Genomic DNA, 27,565 nt, shown 5'->3' with positions numbered 1-27,565 from the left:
TACCTTACTGTTATACTTTCCAAAGTCAGCGTTGTGTCAATAAATACATAAACAGAAATAGATACAAGCAGGATACTAAGTATCGCCACGGTTACTCGTAACTAGTTACTAGTAACCGTGGTATCGCTGTAACTAATTTTATTACACATCTGTCACCGTAACGCCTTAAATTACAGTGTAATTTCGCGGTATTGCACTGGGTATTTTCATCCTATCATATTAGGAAACGCGAATTCCAAATATAGAACGATTACGCGCATAAGCGTCTTCTAATAATAATAAAAAAAACATGCCTACCAGGGCCTGACCGGACCCCACACAAAAAAGTTCGCTAAATCTGTTCTGAACGTTTTGGATTTCGGCATTGCCATGATGCATTCCTAGGAGGAAAAGATGTATAATACTGCAAAGTATGCACTCAGACAGTACGCAGGCGCATAGACTTTCGCTGCGCGTCAGTCGATACTTTTCCGCTGTACTGTCTTCGTGTATATGTTGCAGCATCCTCGCAATAACCTCATAGCACGTGTACGTAAAAACAAGGTAACATACCACGGACACCATTTTACAACCATCAGAGGGCGCACCCGCAAATTAAAAACAGATAACAACAAGTCAGGTGATAATTCAACCTTTGACCTGTTCCTGTTCGACCCTTTACAACACCAACGTCTCGTCCTACCCACGCACATTATCATGTCGGAGCTCAGATTCGATGATCGCGTTGTTCTCGTCACTGGAGCTGGCAATGGTTTGTATAACTAATTACTTACACACAACATGCAAACATACGTCTTTGTTTATTCTACGATCAGCTGGGCAGATTTGATTGCCGTTGGCGTGGACTCGAACGGGCCTGGGTCATCGGACTTTATGTCGCCTGATCGTTGAATCACACAGTGCATTAGTAAGCGATTCATATCGAATTTACTTTCATTTGCATTTGGTATATAGAGGGGGGCAAGGGTTATTTTCGTTCAACGTAATTGCAATATTTTTTTGTTCGTACAACGTAAATTGAAAAAATAAATTCCGTAATTCTGTAATCACAGGCTAGACGTACAACGTAATCAATCAAATATTTTTTTCGTACGCTGTAATAATGTGTCATTTTTCTCGGTACGTACAAGAATTTACATCCAAATAAAAAAATCGTAAAGAATAATCCAGGGAAATTACATTTTAGAAACTGTAAAACGACTAGATGACACAATTCACTGCAAAATTGAATGTCAAGACGTAAAAGGCCCTCTAACCGAATGAAGAGCATTACGAGGGTAATATGCGCATGTGTCTCTACACATGGCGCAGAAATGACGGAGAATTTGAGTCGGAGAGCTCTTCGGACCATTCAATGTTCCATTTTTTATCACTGTAAACTGTAAAAACGTCTTTTTTTCCTTGTAAATTGTAAAAAGCCCTTTTTATTTCCCGTAAAACTGTACCAGCTACCCCCCCCCCTTGCCGCCCCTCTATATATAACTGCATAATTAAAACAATTGACAATCATAATAAATTGCGATTTTACAATGTATCACTGATCGTGATTACCATGGAACTATAGTAGTATTAGCTCCATGTGATTACCACAAGTCAACGTCCATCGATGAATTTAACCTTTGCTCTGTCTGGGCAAAGTCCCAAAAAGTCAAAATCACAAAGGCCAATAAACTGAGATCTTCACATTTACTTCTTTATGATTATTCTGATCATAGAAATGGACCATTAAAGCAACAATAGGTGTAATTTTTGTTTTTGTTTATATACGACCCACACAAAGATGCCCGAATCTTACCGAAATATTGTTTTAGACACATTTGCATGGGCAGAGTGACCCTATACAAGACTAAAGTCACATAAAATATGATGTGAAAACTATGGGTCGAGTAGTTGCCATTTCATTGAAATTGGTCATGTGATGGGAACTGTAGAAAAACATGATGCACGATGCACAGTATTGGGGGAAATGACGCATAAAATACTCAATTAGAGGCCTTCTGATTTTTCACCTAGGGCTTCCCGTAAGTTGTCATCTTGTAGGTTCGCTTGACAAAATTAGATTTCAATAGATGTGCCCTCTGGAGACCTGGACATAACCCCATAACCATTGTTTTTTACTTGCAAGTAATTTAGTTTACAATGTTGATTTATAGCGTGTCAACATTTCGGTAATTGCTGTTACAAATTGGCACTATATAACGACACAAGAAATGTTATATTAGAAATAAAGAGAAAAAAAGTACATTACATTATCCACAGTTACAACAGTTGTCGTTTTTTGTAACCCCCCCCCCCCCTGTATCTGTTGTCTATTTTATACAGGACTGGGTAAAGAATATGCTCTGATGTTTGCTGAAAGAGGAGCATCAGTTGTTGGTAAGCACTTTTATTTTTGTGTAATCTCTTCTAATAATAAACACCATTCTCATGAGCCAAGATCCATTTTAATCGCTCATATGGAAATATCTCTTCTGACAAGATAGATTTGCCATCAGTACCACTAATGGCACTGACATGTAACGGTACATATTAAACATCATAATTTTGTTGGCCTGCAAAATTTTTTGACATAATTTTCCATTGGCTACAATTCTTTAGAAATTATGAATTTAAAATTTGTGAACGGTTGAAAAAGTAGATTTTAATACTCAAAAGATTAGCTTAAAAAAGTTTATTCCAATATCAACCTTTGATTTTGTAGTGTTTTACATGCTTCCATATTCACCATAATTTGTATACCACACAGACACAGAGGGATTCTTGCATGTATTTCACTTTCTGATTGCCAGAAAATATTTAACCTCATTTTTTTAATTGATATGGTTGAATTTGTAAAATCTAATGACTTCATACCTAGGTTCGAAAATGTTAAAGGCCAAGTTGGTTAAAATTCAGATGTCTTGTAGGATCAGTCACCAATCAGAACTTTTTTTCAGACCACTGTAAGTAAGGTATGCTATAATTGGTTGACAAAGGAGAGCTGCCTGAATGTGGTCTTGCCTGCATTTTTTTTTATTTTCAAAAAATAAATTTTTCTAGAATGTCTTTCAAATGTGCCACAAAAAACATATTCAGATTTCTGGTGAATGAGTACATCAGCTCACATCTGGGTTCTTTGTCAGAATTTCAGAATAAAACAAAGAAAAAAAAATCAAATACTGTAACAAAATAAAAATAAAAGCACTGTTTTAAAAAATAAACAGACAAAAAATGAGTGCACAAAAAAGGTCAAAAGGTCACACATCCTGGTACTTTCTGGAGGTACAAAATCACTATCAAAGAGAAATTCTCAATAACCCCTTCTCAAAGAAATGTAGGCAGTTGTCACTCAAGTTCAGAACCATTTATTTATTAACCCCATAAAATACCAGGATGTATGACCTTTCAGGGTCATGCATATAACTCCTATTTTGATAATAAATTTACATGAAAATTTAACTTTTTTTACATTTGCTGTTACGTACAGTGAATGATCTAGGAGGCGATATCAAAGGTGAAGGGAAGAGTAGTCGTGCTGCTGATGTGGTTGTAAATGAAATCAGATCAAAGGGAGGCAAAGCTGTGGCAAACTATGGTATGTGTGATTCAGTTGAAATCTATCGTGGTTTTTAATTTTAATTTGAAGAGATAGCATTCTATAACTTGGTCAAATTTTGTTGTTTTAACAGATTCTGTTGAAGATGGTGAGAAAGTTGTGAAGACTGCTTTGGATAACTTTGGAAGAATTGGTATGTTGTATTTTTTACTTGTGTGTGACTAGAAAATAATGGGAACCTTTGCATTCTAATAATAACCCTATCTTTGTTGAGAGCCTATGCAGTTAACCTGTCTAAGCTTTTTATGCATATGTTTATTTTATATTTATCCATTGGAATGCATGATGATGAATACAATGCACAAAGAAACAAGATAAAAAAGTAGAAAATCCAAGAATATGGAAGGTCATTAAGTGACATCAATATCTATGAGGTGTTGCTGTCTAGATGTGTGTTGGTTCCACTTAGATCAAGAACCAATCAAATTTCAATAAAACTATGTACATATGTTTGCTCTGGGATAATGCACAGACATGATTTCTTTTGTTACATGCATGTTTTTCATATGTATTGTAATGACCAAATAAATTTGTAATAATTTCTTATAGACGTGGTTGTCAATAATGCCGGTATTCTCAGAGACCGTTCATTTGCAAGAACAAGTGACCTTGATTGGGGTGAGTAACATTGTTATAAATGTCTAAGAAATTTTAATTATTTTGAATATTATGAGGTTAATACGAGAATGTCGCCAAGTATGGGCGAAGACAGTACAGAAATCATATTGACCAACGTGTAACGATCGTTAATGCGACTCTATTGCCTGAGAGCTTACTTTATGGCATTATCGTGATAACCTTATTATAATATAGATTTAGTAATAATGTAGATTATAGGCCGAAACGTCGAAAAACATTTTGTGCTGTGCAAGCGTTTGCATAAGTGATGGGATTCTATTTCCATCGCATGCTATAATTGCATAACTGACAAATCTGACTGACTGCGAGAGCGAAAATTCCCAAATTTTATAAGTAAACTTTCCGCTTGCTATAGTAGGAAACACATGCTTAGGTTTTGTGCATGTCTGCAGTGACTACTTGACAAGAGCCACCCCTTCACAAACAAATAATGGCATTGTTCGTGATGCTTGTTTAAATGAAAATGTAAGGCCCATGCTGGTTGGCCAAAATGTAATAACATCACAGTGTTCCAACCAATAGGAAATCACTTTATATAATATTTAGCTATTGCAATCATATGTCTGTCAGCAGTCATAAATATCATGGTTATGATAGTGAGCATAACCTAATGTTGAGCAAGTACCTTCCATGTTTTGTTTGTAACGCCCATGCTGGTTGGCCAAAATGTAATAACATCACAGTGTTCCAACCAATAGGAAATCACTTTATATAATATTTAGCTATTGCAATCATAACCTAATTCCATTTCTATCTTTGTGTAGATTTGATCCATAGGGTCCATCTGCGGGGGTCATTTCAGGTCACGAGAGCAGCTTGGCCACACATGAAGAAACAAAAATATGGTAGAATTATTATGACTTCCTCTGGGGCTGGTTTGTATGGTAACTTTGGTCAGGCCAATTACAGCGCAGGTAGGATTGTTATCGGTGAAAGGTTTATTTTATTTCTTTAATACCTTGTCAGTATCATTATGAAATGTGAAAGATGAAAAGCAAGATATACATTGTATGAGGGAAAATGTTGGTCTTCCTCATTGTTATTGTTGTCGTCGTTGTTGATTCTGTCATGAAACTTTTCTTGTTGTTACAATAACTCAAACAGTTGCTACCAATTTCTTTCAAACTTTGATTTTATATTAACCAGTTTGGATTCTCTGCCACGTTAGATAATACATGTTCCATGTACCTATGTATATTTTTCATTAAATTTAACTTAAAATTGTCTTCTTTTTGTGGTTACAATTTTTATCTGATCATCTTCAAATTTGTGAATTTCGTAAATCGCTATCAAATGTCAATCAAATTCAATTTTGGTGTAACTAAGTGCAATTTTCAAGATATGTGGAGAACATTTTTCCTGCATATTTCACATGTATAAGTTAATATGTTGCACAATAGTTCCACAACAATACGATCTTGAAAGCAACTGATTTCAATTGAAAATCGTTTTAATAAACTACAACCTAAAAGTTTCAGCACTGATTTCATCATAGAGGGCATACTTTACTTTGAATTCATAATAAAAAAAAGGGAATCATTTATGAGTGGTTTACTTTCATTTTCCAGCAAAGCTGGGTCTTATTGGATTAGCCAACACTCTTGCAATAGAAGGTGAAAAATACAATATACATACCAACACCGTTGTGCCGATGGCCGGATCAAGGTTGACTGCAACCGTCATGCCTCAATGTAAGTTGTATGCATTTTGTAATTTTTCTCAATAAATATATAAATGAATCATTTTGTTAAACTGGTTCAATGTATTCGATTTCACTATATTTTTATATCATTAAACTTCCTGGATTTTGTAATTTTACATGTTTCTCATGGATTTAATTTAATGGATTAAAACGAAAATATAAAATTAAAACTAATTGTATTTACAGTATCATTACTTATTAAGTGCCAAACTCAACTTTTATCCATTTTCAACAAGATAAATATAATTTTTTCCGTATTTTTCAGAAATTTTGATCAAAATCTGTAGCAAATGGAAAATTATGTCCATTTTGTTCAAAATTAAGGAAGAAATTATTGAAAAATATGTAAAGAAAGAAATGACGGCACTCAATAGTGTTGAATTATTCTTATGATGACGACATTTTTATAACTCACAAATTACCTTGCATTCAAGAGGTGGGAAGATAATTCAGGTGCAACCATTACAGTCAGGAGATGTAGCCTTGCTATTTAGTGAGTGCCCTTGGCATTGCTCAATTATTATAAAGCATTTGGTGTTCAAATCATCATCTATGTGTAATGTTAGGTTCAAGCGCTGTTCATATTTGCATTATCATAACATCTTTTCCGTTGATGCAATTGTAACAGAAGTTTTTGTTTTCGCCTGAATATGACTCCTATTTTGAATACTTATATCATATTTTTCATAAATTAGAAGTGTCCCATATGCTTTATATAATGATCAAACTAAATAATGTGTGTTTCTATCTTGGTTTAACATTCTCTTATATCTGGTGAATTGGATAATTAGTCCATGTTTGAATGAAGTCTTTGTCCGCCCATCCGTCCGTCCGAAGTCATATTTCAGAGCCCTGTGGGCCAAATCGGTTCATTCTTTGTATGGGCCTAGTACTTTATCTGGGACATATACACATGCATGGGTTTACTGATTCAATCCAAGATGGCTGACTGGCAGCCATTTTGTTTTGTTTTCAAATATGGTATCTTATGCATCTTTTGTCAGTTTTTGTTCAAATATTGTACATACATTATACATGTTAGGATACATATCTATGAGGATTCATTTCACCATTGAATTAAAGTGGCCGACTTGCAGCCATTTTGTTTTTTTTGAAAACGTGGTATCTTATGCATGCTTTGTCAGCTTTTGTTCAAATTTGGCACATACATTATAGATTAAACATACATGTACCTGTAGTATAAATAATAAATTATATTTTAATTTAATTTTCAGATATGATTGATGCATTGAAGCCAGAGTACATCGCTCCATTAGTAGTGTTTATGTGTCATGAAAGCTGTGATGAAAACCATACAATATTTGAATGTGGTGCTGGATGGGCGGCACAGGGTGAGGAGTTACTGTAAATTACTTTACTTTCGATTGAAATTTATTTTTTGCTATTTTCTCTGAAGGGGTGATTCAGTTAAAATAAATTTCTATATTTTACATTCAACTCGATAACTCATTAGTGAAAATAAACTGCATGCGAAAAAAACAAATTGTTTTTTTAGCAAAAATTAATTCCAGCTTAAATAAAGTATTTTACAGTATCATTCTAACTTTGTAACACTGTCATTGTTGTCACGATGGAGATTGACTATGGAGTTTGCGGTATTCAGAAAAAATTGATGTCATTTCCATCAAATATTCAAATACTAATAACAAAACATAAAAAAAATTATATTTCATTTAAAAAAATTAGAAATTTATTATTAAAGGCTAGTGGTCATCACTAGTTTGCCCACTGACTGATTTTGTAGGAATCATAAGTCAAAATGGAATCCCCAAATTCAAGTTGAGTGAACTTGGTGATTGCTGGATAGGTGATATGATATTTTGACTCTAGTTTTCCTGCGTTTTCACCAAATTATTACAAACTTCCTAACTATAGTGAGACGTTTTTCAGGATAACTAATATATCAATGTATGATTTTTGCATCAACGACGCACCCGTGAATTAGCACAACTAGTGGTGTAACAGCAAATGTTTGTGCGCAATGTCATATTGGCATCAGCAGGCCACACTGATCATCGTGCGGTGTATGTTAAAAATTCATGTCGAACAATGTATTTTACACACCTTGTATATGTGGCTATGGAACCCATGTCGAACATGATGCAGCGAGACGACTAACACACTTTAAATAGTTGCTACAGAAAACGTCCTTTAAAATTTTTTTTTTTTATTTCAGTTGTGTTTCTGTTTGATGATCTCTCAATGTTCTTTTTTTTCTGATTTTTTTATTTCTAACCATTTCTCACTCTCTTGGGATTGAGTTAATTGTTAATAAAGATTGATTGATTGATTGACTAGAAGATAGAATCTGTGATTATACATGCAGTCTCAAAATGTATTTATTGAGAAAATACTAATTTGCTGGAAATGCTTAGTGATTTTAAAATCATGACAGAATAGTATTTTTATCCTTTCTAAAGTACGACTCCAACGAAGCAAAGGTGCAATTTATAAAAAGAAGAACTTAGCAGCAACCCCAGAGCAGGGTGAGTTTTACCGGAATTTTTTTTTTGTCGCCATCCATCTTTAACAAGTTAATCAAAATAAAAAGAAATTTAAAAATATTACAAATAACATTTTTGTCAATTTTCAGTTCGAGACAGTTGGAACAATATCACTGACTTCACAGATGCTGACATTCCAACTACAATCCAAGGTATTAAACGGTTTATTGTCTTTTAAAGACCCTGTCAGTCTTCACAGGGAAGTCATTTATTATCTTTAATAAATATTGTGTTTGGTGTGTTCTAATAGGTCATCTTGTACAACATGCTGCCCAGTTATCAAATCATATCAGCATATCTTTGCAACAACAAAATGTCCATTTATATTTGAACTTGAATCTTTACTAGAACATAGTTAAACTACTGAAACTTGCCCTGAAATTATTACAGTCAGAGCATCATATTGTGTTTGATATGAATCTCAGTTGTGACCATGGAAACTACTTCCTTTATGTAAATACACTCAAAGTACTCTGTGCATCAATACTTATAATTATACAGAAATGAAAAATTCAGAAGTCTCTTTGAAGATCTGCTGACCCACAGTCCCTCTCTCCCCGGTCTGGCAACGGTGTGAATTGGCCTCCTTCCCTGACAAAGGCATGTTGTGGGTATGCGCGGCACATTGTCATGTGATCCGTGCACAGTCGGTCACTATTTTTGACATCGTCAGTGCTATTTGTTTTTTTACAACTTAGTTGTTTATTCCAGAATTCAAGCTTTTCCACATATAAGGGTATATTTTAGCCGGCGAGTAGTTTTTTAATTTATCTATTTTACCATCAGCGACACATTTTCGCAACAAATTTTCATACCTTTACCCAGAAATGTTTCGTGTTTGACTTTTGGAGTAATTGAAATAAACTCTATTTTATTTACCCTTCTTCTCAGCGTGAAAACCAATATTTGTCTTTGATTTTGACATTTTACGATAGAAACATCATTAAAAATTGGTGAGCTGATTTGTTATTTGTCACACCTGCATTTTATTAATGTTAAATTGGGCGATTTTTATCGATGCTCTTTTTGATTGTAAATGCAAATGGTGATGTTTTAAAATGTTAAAAGGACAATGTGCGCGATTCAGTGCTACAAAAATCTATTTATTTGCAAAAATTTAAGCATTGTTATATACTGGTGTATCGAATAATGTCATTAGTTGTTGTATAGTTGACATGCATTGTTATGAACCCCCCCAAGAATCAGAAATATCACAGGTTTTTCGATCGGCCAAGTTAACATGACTGACGCCATTTTGACAAGATTTGTTTAGCGACTTCAGCATGTTGGTACACACCATTTTTTCCCTTTTAAAACTAGGTAAATTTGACGATTTTAATGAATGTTCTGACGGTATCGTAATCTGTCTGACTTACTGATTTCCTTGGACCAGGTGTGAACGGTTTGATTACCAACAACACGATTAGAGACAAAAGAATTTACATTACTATTTTGTTTTTGTTTCAGAGAGTACTGGCTTAGCAATGCAAGCTCTATCGGTGGATGAAAACAATGAAAGATCCATAAAACCCAACAATACATCAGCTGTCAATGTTGTAAGTGCCAAATATGTATTAAATCGCAAAGAATTTTGAAGATATAGTGGTTCTTGTTGGGTACATGTTTGTGTTGCAAAATTAATTATCATGACATATGTTATATGTTTCTAGAATTCCAAAGACAAATTACATTTTAACCTTTTGACGTTAACCCTTAGAGCACCAAGGTCAAAATTTGTCACATTTAATAGAATTTTGGCATATTTTTTTTCAAAATTTTGATTAAGATTTGTCTATTTGGTTCAAAATTACTAAGGAATTATAACAAATTATGAATTGCTCTAAATGTTGCCTCAAAATGTTGGCAGGAAAGTGGTGTCACTCAAAGAGTTTCTTTTGATGAAAAAAATCAAATCCAAATTAAATTTTAATTTTGTTTGTAGCACATTGAAAATATTCAATAACTGAACTCTGTGTATTGTGTTTTTGTTTTGTCTTTAAGAGTCAAGCCATTGGACATACACAGAAGTCACCCAACTTTACTTATGGACCTGACAATATTATTCTATATGCACTTGGAGGTAATTGAAAATAAACATTTTCAAATATAAATGTATAATTCAAATTGTTATTAGGAAGTTGTACACACAATTGTTTCTGTTTAAGTGATAGCATAAATATGAAAGAAAGTGTATTAGGCTTGAATTCTGTTTATTACCCATTTCAGATGAAGTCTGTCCATGCACTCAAAGCCATTTCTCAGACAAGCTATGACCAAATTTGTTCAAACATAAACATTATGACAATTAAATCAAATATGGCTGACCGGTGACCATTTTGGATTTAAAATTTGGTGAATTCCGATGTATAAACGTGTTCGAAAATGTTTCTCGGAGATGGACAGATCAATTTTATTCAAACTTATCAAGATCATGCATATCAGGTTACAGGTGCACATAATTTTTTTTTTTGAGATTCGAACAAAAATGGCCGACTGCCAGCCATTATATTTTTATTCAATTCTGATTCAAGTTAAAAGTTTGTATACAAGTACTAGACTCGCAGATAATACTGTAAGATTTGTTAGTTCGTGATTCAATCAAATTTGACAAATATATGTCCATTTTGTATAAAATCCTTAAATCTTAGTTTATCAACTTGTTCAAAACTGTTTCTCTGAAATGGCTGAGACAATTTCATTCAAACTCAAACATATTAGGTTGACAGTGCAAGCCACAATATTTTTGTTTGCAGTGCCTGCAATGGAAGAACTGTTGCAGTTAGTCTTTATAGCAAAAGATATATTAGCATCTTTCACACTTTATCGTCCTTAATGCACTCTAGTTAAACCTTTTTGTACTCATTTGTTTGTGTTCAGTATACAACAGAATACATCACTATAGCCAATAATAATCCCCATAATTGTGAATCACTATTAGTGATGGACTTTGTATTTAATATAGAACAGACAGTGCATTCTCAATGCTTGTTCATTATTCTTTGAACCCCTTGTATATCAAAGTGAATTTTTGTCACCTTACACAAAATAAACATAATTTTCATTTTAAAATTACTATTAATATATTTTATTTTTCATGAAAATTTAATATTTCTTTTTTTTTTCTTTGAGTTCTGACACAAAACCTAAATATAATCTGTGATAACCACAAATATGAATATTTATTCTTAGGGTAAAATCTGATGATTTTTGACTTACTATTACAGTTGGGGTCTCAACCAAAGATGAGGACTATTTGAAATTCTTATTTGAAGGCAGTGATGAATTCTGTGTATTGCCAACATTTGCTGTGATTCCTGCATTTGCTGCTATGACAGGTGGATTTACCAATGTTCCTGGCCTTGATATAGATCCCACCAAGGTACAAACCGATAAATTATTACTACCATAAATTTGTTTAATACGTTCTTTTTATGGCTTTCGAATGGATTAAATTTTAGTTAAAAAGAAGACGACCATAGCATATCGTTGTTTACAAACAAACATCTATGCGTGCATTGTTATTGTCGAATGGGACTCACGTGTGCCCAGGTGACGACACCTCCCCTTAAGTCACTTTGACTGTCATGATGTTACTGATCATTATGTCTTGTGATAAATTATTCATGAGGACATTCATAAAATAAAAATAAAAAAAAAGTAAAAAAATAAAACAGCAACAGAAATATTTATAAATGTTGTAGTGTAAACTTAATTCTCTGTGACTTCCATATCTAAAACACATTGACTATGTACAAGTATGTAAAGATCACATGAGCGCCTTGAGTTTCATATAAACGTCATTTAACGCTTTTAACACAAATACATGCATATTAATAAGCTTGATTTGCATACTAATTAACTACTTTTAGCCTAATTATTACAAATGCTTGGTTTGATTAGTTTCAACCATAAATCTGCATATAATAATTAATATCTTAACTTGCATACTAATTAACCGCTTTTGGCATATTGATATTCAGTGCTAGGTTTGATTAGTTCTACATGTACCTAATTACCTAAGCCTAATTACCTAAGTCATCAATTGCACTGACCTCTGATAAGTCTCTGATTGATAAGATAATAATTGTCTATACTTAAATGACTAGCTGTAACCAGTTTGGCAGTTTGAGGTTTTTGCCTGCTGACCCCGAAAATAATAATTTAATAAAGCTGAATGTAGACTCAATATAAATCACTCATGTATTTACAGTATGATTATTAATATAATCTGTGTGAATGCTCAATTATGACATGCATTAACCAAGCTTGCATCCCTTTTTCATATTTTGACACCTCCCATGCCACATTGTGCTTCATGCAATATTTGCTCACATTTCGTCTTTCAGTCAGATTTACATTAATTAACACCAGACTGTTCATTTGCTTATCTGTGCTTGTGTCCCCTTCAAGCATCAGTTTGTTTTGCCGCTCCGTACGATGCACATCGTTTCAGCGGACCTCCCACTCACCCGTTTATGCACAGGTTTCTATATAACCACTTTCTAAACAATTACCAATCTCACTCAAGTGTAACTCATGTTTATCTGCTCATGAACAACCTTAGCAATAAACAGGTAAGGGGGTTTCCACCACAGACCAAGCAGACTTTACATGGGTACCCACGCTGTTTACACCCCTGGGGTTGTGAGTCTATCTGCAGGCTCTCGCCAGGGGGGACGCCAGCCATGACGCCCACCTGTACAGTCTCTGCTGGTGGAAGGTTGACCCCAGGCAGGTACCACGCGCTCAGCATCATGATGCAATTCACATGTGAGTCACATCATAGAGCTGTTCACTGCGGCATCCGCAACTCGCTCCTCGCCAAAACCATGTGTCTTGTGTCATTTATTGAAACATTAATCTTGTTTTCTGCTTTAGATTCTCCATGGAGAACAGTATTTGGAACTCCATAAACCATTGGCCACAGAAGGAACGTTGCATTCTGAATCCACCGTGGTTGATATATTAGACAAGGGATCTGGTGCTTTGATTATTCTCAATAGTATGTATTCTGTCATTAAAGTGAATGACTATTTTATCAATCTAATTTCTAATTTCTTACCTGTTTTGTAAAATATATTACAGGGACTATGCATGTTTTGTCAAATATATAACAGGGACTATGTCATGTTTTGTCAAATATATAACAAGAACTATGTCATGTTTTGTCAAATATATAACAGGGACTATTCCATGTTTTGTTATATTTAATGATTGTTTTATAATGCTGTGTTTTCACATAATTTCAGTTAAAACATTTGATGAAGGGAATGAACTTGTAGCAACCACCCAGTTTGGCAGCTTTGTTGTTGGTGCTGGTGGATTTGGTGGGAAGAGAAATTCAGATAAAGCCATGGTAAATAAATTGAATTAAAATAATTTGTTATTACCATGTAGTCCTTGGCTAAGATTCACCCAATATCACATACATAGGTGAATAAACCTCTTATTGTGGCATTCCCATTTGTGGCCTACTCACCCACTTTAGGGTCAATCTATTTTTGACATGTACCCAAGACCTGAAATTAGTCTGGAGCTAGAACCACTATGCTGCTTGAAAGAAATTTCATATTGCTCACAAAATAAGATCAACAGTTTCATTCAGCGTATGGACACAAGTGTATACATAGAGTGAACTGGTCAACGTTGAGTAGTATTCTTAATTTTGAGAAAGTTATTTGTATTTTAGTGATGTAAACATTATGTCGTCACATTTTAGCTTAACTATATATTGATATATCAGAAAATTGACGGTTACAGAACATAAATTGACGGTTACAGAACATAAATTGACGGTTACAGAACATAAATTGACTGTTACAGAACATAAATTGACGGTTACAAAACAAATTGATGGTTACAGAACATAAATTGATGGTTACAGAACATACATTGATGGTTACAGAACATAAATTGACGGTTACAGAACATAAATTGATGGTTACAGAACATATATTGATGGTTACAGAACATAAATTGATGGTTACAGAACATAAATTTATGGTTACAGAACATAAATTGACGGTTACAGAACATAAATTGACGGTTACAGAACATAAATTTATGGTTACAGAACATAAATTTACGGTTACAGAACATAAATTGATGGTTACAGAACATACATTGATGGTTACAGAACATAAATTGATGGTTACAGAACATACATTGATGGTTACAGAAGATAAATTTATGGTTACAGAACATACATTGATGGTTACAGAACATAAATTTATGGTTACAGAACATAAATTGATGGTTACAGAACATAAATTTATGGTTACAGAACATGAATTGATGGTTACAGAACATACATTGACGGTTACAGAACATAAATTTATGGTTACAGAACATACATTGATGGTTACAGAACATAAATTTATGGTTACAGAACATAAATTGATGGTTACAGAACATAAATTGACGGTTATAGAACATAAATTGATGGTTACAGAACATAAATTGACGGTTACAGAACATAAATCGACGGTTACAGAACATAAATTGACGGTTACAGAACATAAATTGATGGTTACAGAACATAAATTGACGGTTACAGAACATAAATTGATGGTTACAGAACATAAATTGACGGTTATAGAACATAAATTGATGGTTACAGAACATAAATTGATGGTTACAGAACATAAATTGACGGTTATAGAACATAAATTGATGGTTACAGAACATAAATTGACGGTTACAGAACATAAATCGACGGTTACAGAACATAAATTGATGGTTACAGAACATAAATTGACGGTTATAGAACATAAATTGACGGTTACAGAACATAAATTGACGGTTACAGAACATAAATTGATGGTTACAGAACATAAATTGATGGTTACAGAACATAAATTGACGGTTACAGAACATAAATTGATGGTTACAGAACATAAATTGACGGTTATAGCACATAAATTGACGGTTATAGAACATAAATTGACGGTTACAGAACATAAATTGATGGTTACAGAACATAAACGCATAAACATAAATTCTATGCCATAATCATTGCATGACCATGATTTACCTTAAATATTTTGTGATAATAACCATTTTCCATTCATTGCGAGATCTCACCTTATGCGTGAATTTGAATGTAAATACATGACAAAGGTCATAGCATCAAAGTGACATAAAAACAAATGCAAAACAATTTTTGAGCTATTTCCACATAATGTGTTATACCAGAGGTACATTACTTGGGGTTTGCAACTACCGGTACGGTGACATGATACCAAGATCCCGTTACAATCTCGCTCTTGCATGAGCGTTCCAACTCAGAAAAATGCGAATGCGCATGCCCAAGGTAACTAGGATACTGGGATGTCCAGGTGGATCAAAGTAGCTGTTCATGATATGACGGATTACGATAACTATGTTACATTTTTTCACTATGAATGTGGTAATACATGTTTTATTGTTTTATTACAAACTGCCTATGTCGATGTCAGAAGGTAGTAGCATCAGTCTTGCTATCTACGAGAAGAGACTTGAATGGGATCTTGGCATGATGTCACCATACAGTACTATGTGTGTTCCAAACCCCAAGTAATGTACCTCTGATAAAACACATTTGATGAAGTAAAGATGACAATGTGATACTCCTACCTGAAAGATAGGAATTTTGACATTGAACTAGAAAAAGAGAAATTTAAGTTTGAAATCAAATCATTTGATGTTTGCGATATCAGAGGTACATTACTTGGGGTTTGCAACTCACATAGTACTGTATGGTGACATTATGTCAAGATCCCATTCATGTCTCTTCTCGTAGATAGTGATACTGAGGCTACAACCTTCTGACATGACATATATCAATGTTCAAGGTTTGTAATGAAAAAATAAAACTTTTCTTGCCACTATCATAGTGAAAAATGTAATACATCGAAAATGTACAGAAAATATAGTTCTCGTAATCCGTCATATTGTGGGCAGCTATTTTGATGCACCTGGACATCCCAGTATCCTAGTTACCTCGGGCATGCGCGTTCGCATTTTTCTGAGTTGGAACGCTTATGCGAGAGCGAAATTGTAACAGGATCTTGGTTTCATGTCACCGTAGTTGCAAACCCCAAGTAATGTACCTCTGGCGATATACATCATCTTTTACGCATTACGTGAGATCCCGCAGTGAACAGAAATTCCCTATTGACTCGGAACATCACCATGAAATGAACAGAAATTCCCCTATTGACTCAGAACATCACCATGGAATGAATGTTATATTTACAGCAAACTGTTAAGGCACCATCTAGAAAACCAGATGCTATGATCTCTGAAAAGACCAGCATTGACCAAGCAGCATTGTATAGGCTCAGTGGTGACAAAAATCCACTGCACATTGATCCAAGTTTTGCAGCAATGGGTGGATTCTCTACTCCTATACTGCATGGTTTATGTACATTTGGATACGCAACCAGACATGTACTCAAGCAGTATACAGGAAATGACGTCACCAAATTTAAAGCTATTAAGGTGAGAGGTAATGCGATTAACAACTGGGCAAGGTTGCTGTGGAGTGTGAATGAAGGGTTGCCGTGGAGTGTGAATGAAGGGTTGCTGTGGAGTGTGAATGAAGAATTGCTGTGGAGTGTGAATGAAGGGTTGCTGTGGAGTGTGAATGAAGGGTTACTGTGGAGTGTGAATGAAGGGTTGCTGTGGAGTGTGAATGAAGGGTTGCTGTGGAGTGTGAATGAAGGGTTACTGTGGAGTGTGAATGAAGGGTTGCTGTGGAGTGTGAATGAAGGGTTGCTGTGGAGTGTGAACGAAGGGTTGCTGTGGAGTGTGAATGAAGGGTTGCTGTGGAGTGTGAATGAAGGGTTGCTGTGGAGTGTGAATGAAGGGTTGCTGTGGAGTGTGAATGAAGGGTTGCTGTGGAGTGTGAATGAAGGGTTACTGTGGAGTGTGAATGAAGGGTTGCTGTGGAGTGTGAATGAAGGGTTACTGTGGAGTGTGAATGAAGGGTTACTGTGGAGTGTGAATGAAGGGTTGCTGTGGAGTGTGAATGAAGGGTTGCTGTGGAGTGTGAATGAAGGGTTGCTGTGGAGTGTGAATGAAGGGTTGCTGTGGAGTGTGAATGAAGGGTAGCTGTGGAGTGTGAATGAAGGGTTGCTGTGGAGTGTGAATGAAGGGTTACTGTGGAGTGTGAATGAAGGGTTGCTGTGGGGTGTGAATGAAGGGTTGCTGTAGAGTGTGAATGAAGGGTTGCTGTGGAGTGTGAATGAAGGGTTGCTGTGGAGTGTGAATGAAGGGTTGCTGTGGAGTGTGAATGAAGGGTTGCTGTGGAGTGTGAATGAAGGGTTGCTGTAGAGTGTGAATGAAGGGTTGCTGTGGAGTGTGAATGAAGGGTTGCTGTGAAGTGTGAATGAAGGGTTGCTGTAGAGTGTGAATGAAGGGTTGCTGTGGAGTGTGAATGAAGGGTTGCTGTGGAGTGTGAATGAAGGGTTGCTGTGGAGTGTGAATGAAGGGTTACTGTGGAGTGTGAATGAAGGGTTACTGTGGAGTGTGAATGAAGGGTTGCTGTGGAGTGTGAATGAAGGGTTGCTGTGGAGTGTGAATGGAGGGTTACTGTGGAGTGTGAATGAAGGGTTGCTGTGGAGTGTGAATGAAGGGTTGCTGTGGAGTGTGAATGAAGGGTTGCTGTGGAGTGTGAATGAAGGGTTACTGTGGAGTGTGAATGAAGGGTTGCTGTGGAGTGTGAATGAAGGGTAGCTGTGGAGTGTGAATGAAGGGTTGCTGTGGAGTGTGAATGAAGGGTTACTGTGGAGTGTGAATGAAGGGTTGCTGTGGGGTGTGAATGAAGGGTTGCTGTGGAGTGTGAATGAAGGGTTGCTGTGGAGTGTGAATGAAGGGTTGCTGTGGAGTGTGAATGAAGGGTTGCTGTGGAGTGTGAATGAAGGGTTGCTGTGGGGTGTGAATGAAGGGTTGCTGTGGAGTGTGAATGAAGGGTTGCTGTGAAGTGTGAATGAAGGGTTGCTGTGGAGTGTGAATGAAGGGTTGCTGTGGAGTGTGAATGAAGGGTTGCTGTGGAGTGTGAGGAAGGGTTGCTGTGGAGTGTGAATGAAGGGTTGCTGTGGAGTATGAATGAAGGGTTTCTGTGGAGTGTGAATGAAGGGTTGCTGTAGAGTGTGAATGAAGGGTTGCTGTCGAGTGTGAATGAAGGGTTGCTGTGGAGTGTGAATAAAGGGTTGCTGTGGGGTATGAATGAAGGGTTGCTGTAGAGTGTGAATGAAGGGTGCTGTGGAGTGAATGAAGGGTTGCTGTGGAGTGTGAATGAAGGGTTGCTGTGGGGTGTGAATGAAGGGTTGCTGTGGGGTGTGAATGAAGGGTTGCTGTGGAGTGTTAATGAAGGGTCACTGTGGAGTGTGAATGAAGGGTTGCTGTGGAGTGTGAATGAAGGGTTGCTGTGGAGTGTGAATGAAGGGTTACTGTGGAGTGTGAATGAAGGGTTGCTGTGGAGTGTGAATGAAGGGTTGCTGTGGAGTGTGAATGAAGGGTTACTGTGGGGTGTGAATGAAGGGTTGCTGTGGGGTGTGAATGAAGGGTTGCTGTGGAGTGTGAATGAAGGGTTTCTGTGGAGTGTGAATGAAGGGTTGCTGTGGAGTGTGAATGAAGGGTTGCTGTATAGTGTGAATGAAGGGTTGCTGTATAGTGTGAATGAAGGGTTGCTGTGAAGTGTGAATGAAGGGTTGCTGTGGAGTGTGAATGAAGGGTTGCTGTGGAGTGTGAAGGAAGGGTTGCTGTGGAGTGTGAGGAAGGGTTGCTGTGGAGTGTGAATGAAGAATTGCTGTGGAGTGTGAAGGAAAGGTTGCTGTGGAGTGTGAATGAAGGGTTTCTTTGGAGTGTGAATGAAGGGTTGCTGTGGAGTGTGAATGAAGGGTTACTGTGGAGTGTGAATGAAGGGTTGCTGTGGGGTGTGAATGAAGGGTTGCTGTGGAGTGTGAATGAAGGGTTGCTGTGGAGTGTGAATGAAGGGTTGCTGTGGAGTGTGAATGAAGGGTTGCTGTGGAGTGTGAATGAAGGGTTGCTGTGGAGTGTGAATGAAGAATTGCTGTGGAGTGTGAAGGAAAGGTTTCTGTGGAGTGTGAATGAAGGGTTGCTGTGGAGTGTGAATGAAGGGTTGCTGTATTGTGTGAATGAAGGGTTGCTGTGGAGTGTTAATGAAGGGTTGCTGTGGAGTGTGAATGAAGGGTTGATGTGGAGTGTGAATGAAGGGTTGCTGTGGAGTGTGAATGAAGGGTTGCTGTGGAGTGTGAATGAAGGGTAGCTGTGGAGTGTGAATGAAGGGTTGCTGTGGGGTGTGAATGAAGGGTTGCTGTGGAGTGTGAATGAAGGGTTGCTGTGGAGTGTGAATGAAGGGTTGCTGTGGAGTGTGAATGAAGGGTTGCTGTGGAGTGTGAATGAAGGGTTGCTGTGGAGTGTGAATGAAGGGTTGCTGTGGGGTGTGAATGAAGGGTTGCTGTGGAGTGTGAATGAAGGGTTGCTGTGGAGTGTGAATGAAGGGTTGCTGTGGAGTGTGAATGAAGGGTTGCTGTGGAGTGTGAATGAAGGGTTGCTGTGGGGTGTGAATGAAGGGTTGCTGTGGAGTGTGAATGAAGGGTTGCCGTGTAGTGTGAATGAAGGGTTGCTGTGGAGTGTGAATGAAGGGTTGCTGTGGGGTGTGAATGAAGGGTTGCTGTGGAGTGTGAATGAAGGGTTGGTGTGGAGTGTGAATGAAGGGTTGGTGTGGAGTGTGAATGAAGGGTTTCTGTGGAGTGTGAATGAAGGGTTGGTGTGGAGTGTAAATGAAGGGTTGCTGTGGAGTGAATGAAGGGTTGCTGTGGAGTGTAAATGAAGAGTTTCTGTAGAGTGTGCAACAGGTGCATGGTAAATTACTGAAATGTGCAAGACAGGTTAAAGCAGTGTGCAGCAGGTATGCGATTTGGCCTACAGTAGTGCAAGGAAGGTGATGGGGGAGTGTAGGTAGAGTTGCAGGGATTAGCTATACTAGAAGCTTCACAGAACTATAGAAGTGATGTGCAAAATGGATGACTGGATTGTGTAAGACATGATATAGAAGTGTACGTGTTAACATGTGTACAACATGAGCCACAAGAGAGCGAGTCATGAGTGTGTGCAACAGGTGTGGAAGAAGAGTTGCAGGAATGTACTTGTACACTAGGTACACACAAAGTTTCACAGAACTATATAAGAGATGTGCAAGAAGGATCATTGGAGTGTGCAACACGGGTATAGCAATTTAGTTACAGAAGTTTGCAAGGAGATTATGAAATGTACTAGAGGTGATGAAGAGGAGTCAAACAGGGAGAGACTGCATCAATGATGGGAGGGATATCCTGAAGTTCTGCGAGGGTTGCTAAAGCTCTCATGAACTAATAGCTATTAAGTTATTTTAGTGTTGATGGCTTCATACTTGAGAAATTGCTGTGATTTTTTTTATTATGTGACCTTCTGTTCTGTAGGTACGCTTTGCTAAGACGGTGCTACCTGGTCAGACTATTAAGACAGAGATGTGGAAAGAAGGCAACAGAATTCATATGCAGTGTAAGGTATGATCATTAGTGATACTGAACAGTGTTAGTGTGGTAGGTTTCTCACTGCGGCTATTTATCAGTGTCATTTCTGTGATGGTCTCAGTATATTGTGGACAAGCCATACAACTATTAAGGAAGTTTAGCCTGAATTGAAGATTTTATGGCATGTTCATCATACTTGTATGGGTTAATGCCGTTATTAATTGGCATCACTGGAAAATTGTTTGACATACAAGAGTCCAAAAAAGTCTTGAAAAATAGTCAAAAGTGACCTTTTAACACTGGTTTCTATGGTAACAACGCTCAATGACATAGGATAAAAAAGTATATTAATATTATAACATAAAACCTAATCTTGTGGAAACATTTTTAAAAAATTACACAATTTGCTAATGAGTTTCCATGGTGATAATAGTTTCCATGATATACAGTGGGAGGTTATCTCCCATAATGCATTGCATAGGTGTGCAGTGACATGCTCAGTAGTGCAAAATTTAGTTATCTCCCACAATGCATTGCATATATGTGCAGTGATATGCTCAGTAGTGCAAACTTTGAATTCAGTTCAGAAATGTTGACTTGATTTATGGGATTCACACTTGATTTAAGTTAATTTAATTGTAGATTCCATCATGTTACAGGTTGGTGAGACTGGTGAGGTCTGCTTATCTGGTGCTTACATTGATTTGATTGGGACTGCTGCAGCTGGAACATCTGCTACCTCACAGGTAATACCTGATAATAATATGTGTTTAACAGTGTCCACTATAGATGCACGAGTAGTCTGGCAAAGTCAGGACTGCTTTTTTGTTTTACAAAAAGAAATAATTAATTGTTTTATAAAATCCTTTTAACATCATCGCAAAACCTAACGGGACCACAAAAGAAATACCGACTGGACACATCTGTGGGCATTTAACTGCTCTTAATTATTCATGATGCATTGATTTTTCATGAGTGGGTGTATGAAAGTAAACATGACCTTTTAAAGGTTGGGTCACACTGCAAATGGCGGGCTAGTCACGGAAACATGTGAATGTTCTGCTAGCAGTCGTATCTTGTAGTTTAGAACTGATAGTCAGTGCTAGTCAACAACTTTTAATTATCATAGTCACTGAAGTGATTCGACTCCGGTTTTCACTCCAACGCAGAGGGTTGCCTGTAGATTGACAATTAATTATTTTTTTTTGTAAAACGTAAAGAATTCCCGACTTTGCCAGTCTAATGCATGAGGTTCCCACTATTCTGTATTTGCTAGGTATGGTTTTTTTACCAATTTTCTATCTATACCTAATTGGTATGCATATAATCTATAGGTGAACTTGTCTTGCTTTCAACATCAAGTTGTTGTGCAATGTCATGATTTCCCTTTGCATTTCATATTACATACTAATCAATCTATTAATTCACTCTGATATTATTTTCCGGTATTTCAGGTAACAAGTAGTAGTCCTATTGATATGATCTTTCAAGAAATGGGAAAGCGTATGAATGATTTTCCAGATTTGATCAAGAAAGTTAAAGGAGTGTATTTATACAGGATGACTGATGGAAAGAATCCAGTGGCTGAATACAGTAAGATGTTAATATTAATAAATAAATCAGTAATTTTCCTGAACTCTCTCTAATGCAGGTGCAAGTACCTTTCATTTGTCAATAATTGGTATTCGCCATCATTTTGAATGTAAACATTGCATGCACTCTAAATATACAAATGTATTAGCTGTCAGTGAGTGACCACTGATATCACTTGGAATTATGGATTGACCATTGACCACTGAGTTACAACTATAATCACATGTCATCATGGAGTAGTTTTTGAATGACCACTGGCATTTTGGAGTGACCAATAACCACTGACATCACCTGTCATTATAGAGTGATCACTGAGTGACCATTTACTATTGAGTGACCAATGACATCCTTTGTCATTATGGAGAGACCATTGACCACTGAGTGACCACTGACATCACTTGTCATAATAGAGTGATCACTGAGTAACTATTGACTATTGAGTGACCAATGACATCCTTTGTCATTATGGAGAGACCATTGACCACTGAGTGACCACTGACATCACTTGTCATAATAGAGTGATCACTGAGTAACTATTGACTATTGAGTGACCAATGACATCCTTTGTCATTATCAAGTGACACTTAAGTGACTATTGACCACTGAGTGACCACTTGCATCTTTTGTCATTATCAAGTGACACTTAAGTGACTATTGACCACTGAGTGACCACTTGCATCTTTTGTCATTATCAAGTGACACTTAAGTGACAATTGACCACTGAGTGACCACTTGCATCTTTTGTCATTATCAAGTGACACTTAAGTGACTATTGACCACTGAGTGACCACTTGCATCTTTTGTCATTATCAAGTGACACTTAAGTGACTATTGACCACTGAGTGACCACTTGCATCTTTTGTCATTATCAAGTGACACTTAAGTGACTATTGACCACTTAGTGACCACTTGCATCTTTTGTCATTATCAAGTGACACTTAAGTGACTATTGACCACTGAGTGGCCATGTGTAATTATGACATCACTTAATGTTGTTGAATGGTCAATAAGATACCTTATTGCTTATTAGCTGTTGATTTGAAGACTGGTAATGGAGAAGTATATAAAGGATCACCAAAACAGGGTAAACCTGATGTCACGGTAACCATGGCAGAACAGCATTTCACAGATCTGATGACACAAAAACTTAACCCTCAACAGGTTAGTACTATAATAGTATTATGCGATGTGGTTTAAAAAAAAACTAATCATTGATTCTAGCATTAGCTATTGAATCACATATCTCATATGTTATTCATATCTTGTATTGTTGCAGGCATTCTTTCAAGGAAAGCTAAAAGTATCTGGTAATGTCGGGTTGCTGATGAAAGCAGGACAGCTGTTCCAGAAACATGCTCCTAAGCTATAAAACCAAATTGAAGAAGAAAGGAAGATAAATATTGTCAGTGGAAACATAAAATAAAAACTGTCGTACAGATTACTTATTTGGCAGCAATTTATAAGAAATCAATAACGATTGGTTTTTACTTACTACCCGGTATACTTACTTGTGACAGAACAAACTCTAATCAATGAATTCACTTGATTGCTCTAAAGTTAGTTCTGAAATATCTGTAATGTATTTTGTTGAATATGATTATGAATATTCTTGCTGGAAATATGCACCTTTTTTTATAATCGGTCTGTTGGCGCTCATCAATAAAGATTATGTTCTTGAGAAATCTTATTATATTCTGAATGAACGACAAAAAACCAATCACAGCTGTGAATTTGAATGACATCATAGATTTTGATGTAAAACAACTTCTTTGAAGGGCGTACCTTATAGAAATGGTGTATTAATATTGAATTGAGTTTAACTTTTGAAGTTATAGATGAAAGAATTTCCTCAATTTTTCACAACAGTGGATATGATGTCACACTTTACCCATAATCCTTTGCTGGAAAATCAAGATGGTGGACTACGGTACATAAATTGCTAAAAACTTGAATATCTAGAGAATGAAAAGTGATGTATAAAAAAAACCCTGTAAATTGCATTTTCTTACATTTGCCAAGCTTTTTCATCTGGGAGCGTTATGTTGAGATTGAGGATGAACTTGGTTAACTAGTAAAATACAGAAAATTTACAAAACTTTTACAAATGTTTTGTAGCAAATTTATTTCCATGGAAACTGTGACCCTACTCATTTGAATTGATAATTAGAAACAGTTTTAGTATCTCAGGTTTTTTTAGACTTTTAAATCACAGGCAAGAGCTTCCTGTGAAATAAAATTCCTCCACCAAATATGTGTGTTACAAGTGTGTCAGTTGCATGGAATGATATTTGCAACAAATATATCTAAGTGATAATATTACGGGGCAGTCCAAATGAAGAAGTTAGTATTGTATATGAATAATTGCAAACATATCGATGAATAAATTAAATTTGATAAATATATGAAAGAATATTCACTATCCAAATAAACGCTATTTTATTAATGCTCTACCTTGTGTTTTATTAATATAATTGGATTGCTAATCAGCTTGTTATCATGGACAACGATCTCATTTATTGCGTTCACACAGGTGGAAAAATAGCAGATTGTAGAATAACAGGAAATCTTATCGTCAGTTCATTGTCGTGTCTGAAATGGCTTACTGAAATGACTATAAGTTATGAATATAATAGTAAATCTTCCAAATGCACAATGGCGTTCAGGGTGCTGAGCCCAAACTAAGTGTTTGCGCACATTTTGTTAGCTCGTGCTAAGGATCTGGACTAGGGTCTCAAAGGCAAATCAGATTTAACCCTTACTTACTGTTTCTTGATCTGTGCTAAGTGTTTGCGCACATTTTGTTAGCTCGTGCTAAGGATCTGAACTTGGGTCTCAAAGGCAAATCAGATTTAACCCTTACTGTTTCTTGATCTGTGCTAAGTGTTTGTGCACATTTTGTTAGCTCGTGCTAAGGATCTGAACTTGGGTCTCAAAGGCAAATCAGATTTAACCCTTACTTACTGTTTCTTGATCTGTGCTAAGTGTTTGCGCACATTTTGTTAGCTCGTGCTAAGGATCTGAACTTGGGTCTCAAAGGCAAATCAGATTTAACCCTTACTTACTGTTTCTTGATCTGTGCTAAGTGTTTGTGCACATTTTGTTAGCTCGTGCTAAGGATCTGAACTTGGGTCTCAAAGGCAAATCAGATTTAACTCTTACTTACTGTTTTTTGATCTGTGCTAAGCGTTTGCGCACATTTTCTTAGCACGACAAAAGTATTTGGTCTTGTATCCTGTGATAAGAAACTGTACGTGAACAAAACTATTGATTTGAAATATGCGTTCTATAATGGGATTTAGGACTTTGGTGAGTTATACGAAGACTGACTTACTTATGAACTCAATATAATTACGATCTGTCCACATCTTCCATTGTCTAATTGACACAGTTAAATTAAAACTGAACGGGGACTTTGTCGTTAACAATATCTTTAATATATAAAATCTCTTAATTCAAACTTAGATGAATCATTGCAGCTAAATAAAACAAAATTAATTTCAGCAGAATGCATTGATATTTTGCATTGGTTTTTGTCTATATGGCATACAAATAAAACAACATGTTAGTTTGAATCTGATGCACAAGGCAAAGTGAGGTGCATCTAGTTCCCCTAATATTCAATACATGTCCAAGCATGAACGATATCTGTCAATACGCGATTGAGATCTGGTTTCGAAAATCTAGAAACTGACGCCATTTGAACTACTTTAATTGAACCACAAAACAAATGCACGTGTATACTGTAAAACGTTTTGAATTCTCGCGTTTCACAATAAAGTGCGCCCTCGGCGGATGACATGGAAAGACCATTGTGTCAACACAGGTGGCGCTATTCAACATTGTGGCGATCTGCGTGTCAACGATGGAAAGACGCATTTCTCACTTCCGGTGTCGGATGGCATTAATGGCGCCACCAACGGAGAATTTTAGCGAATTTGAGACAATATTTGAATTAACAGAACAACAACTTCATTGTGAGAATATATATGCGATATCTTGAATTAGCTAAAACAACACGTTAACTAAAAACACATGTTTTACAGTATATATGAATGTGTTATTTGAACGTGGTCAGCAAGGGTATGTCTAAGACATGCATAAAACAGACGTGCATAAGTAAAATTATTACTTTTTATTTTGTTTCTGAAAATGAGATATACATTGCATTAAAATAGAACAAATTTTCAACCACTTTATTGTAAAAATAAGAACGAACCATCATATTCACATCGCAGATCACCTGCTGAATGGGCCTACATGCCTCACTGGCACAACAAATTAGTATAAAAGCTAAATGAACTACATAATATATTTGCGACAGAATTCCTTTGTTAACATCTTTGTGTCCTTCATTTCATATAGAAAAGGTGAATACAATAAGCAAATTATCTAATTTGAATAATGTGGCTCAGATGGATGGTTGTTAAATATTTTGGCACTGTTGTTTATTCAAAAGTTAATGTTCTATTTTTTTTATTCTGATAGTATGTGAAGGCACAGATATGCCCAAATTGCGAGAAATATATATGTTCCAAAAGCATTTCCGAGTACGTTGTCTACTACATTATAACAAGGTTCAAGCATCGACAGACACGTTTTTTTTCTGTTGGTGGCGTGCTTATGAATGTCTGATTTGTAAAGGAAACATAAACCCAAACAACATAATGACCTCTTAAGACAACAGATTCTATGAAGTCATACTTTACCCATAATCCTTTGTTGAAAATCAAGATGGCTGACTACATAATACTGCTGAAAAGTTGAATATCCAGAGAATAAAAAGTGATATAAAAAACTGTAAATTGCATTCTCCTACATTTGTGGAGCTTTTTCTTTAGGGGTCATTATGTTGTTTGGCTCGGTGTTTCCTTTAATATAGTTATAAGCGACGCAAAGGCTGGGTATACGCTTATTTGTTAAAAACGTCCACTGTGGCCGCCTGTCGTATGCGCAGGTGACGACTCCCCCACTTTAAAAAGAATAATTTCAG

General features: G+C 36.3%; 1 protein-coding gene across 1 annotated transcript; it reads left to right on the top strand.

The window, feature by feature from the left end:
- The first annotated feature begins 646 nt into the window (after nt 1–646).
- On the top strand, nt 647–25,023 carry LOC100367300 (peroxisomal multifunctional enzyme type 2-like). Its single transcript, XM_085507045.1, has 21 exons — nt 647–751; nt 2,323–2,376; nt 3,467–3,574; nt 3,669–3,728; nt 4,145–4,213; nt 4,999–5,148; nt 5,803–5,925; nt 7,172–7,288; nt 8,378–8,443; nt 8,551–8,613; nt 9,929–10,017; nt 10,463–10,541; nt 11,686–11,840; nt 13,340–13,463; nt 13,711–13,817; nt 16,700–16,942; nt 20,929–21,015; nt 21,642–21,728; nt 22,437–22,575; nt 23,606–23,736; nt 23,852–25,023. Exons 1-21 carry the CDS (start codon nt 697–699, stop codon nt 23,942–23,944), a joined length of 2,199 nt encoding a protein of 732 aa, XP_085363171.1. The 5' UTR covers nt 647–696; the 3' UTR covers nt 23,945–25,023.
- The last annotated feature ends 2,542 nt before the right edge of the window (nt 25,024–27,565 follow it).

Source organism: Saccoglossus kowalevskii, chromosome 13, assembly GCF_978046115.1.
Source record: "Saccoglossus kowalevskii chromosome 13, keSacKowa6.1, whole genome shotgun sequence".
Lineage (NCBI taxonomy): Eukaryota > Metazoa > Hemichordata > Enteropneusta > Harrimaniidae > Saccoglossus > Saccoglossus kowalevskii.
The sequence above is the reverse complement of the archived record's forward strand: the minus strand, read 5'-3'. Positions and strand labels throughout refer to the sequence as shown.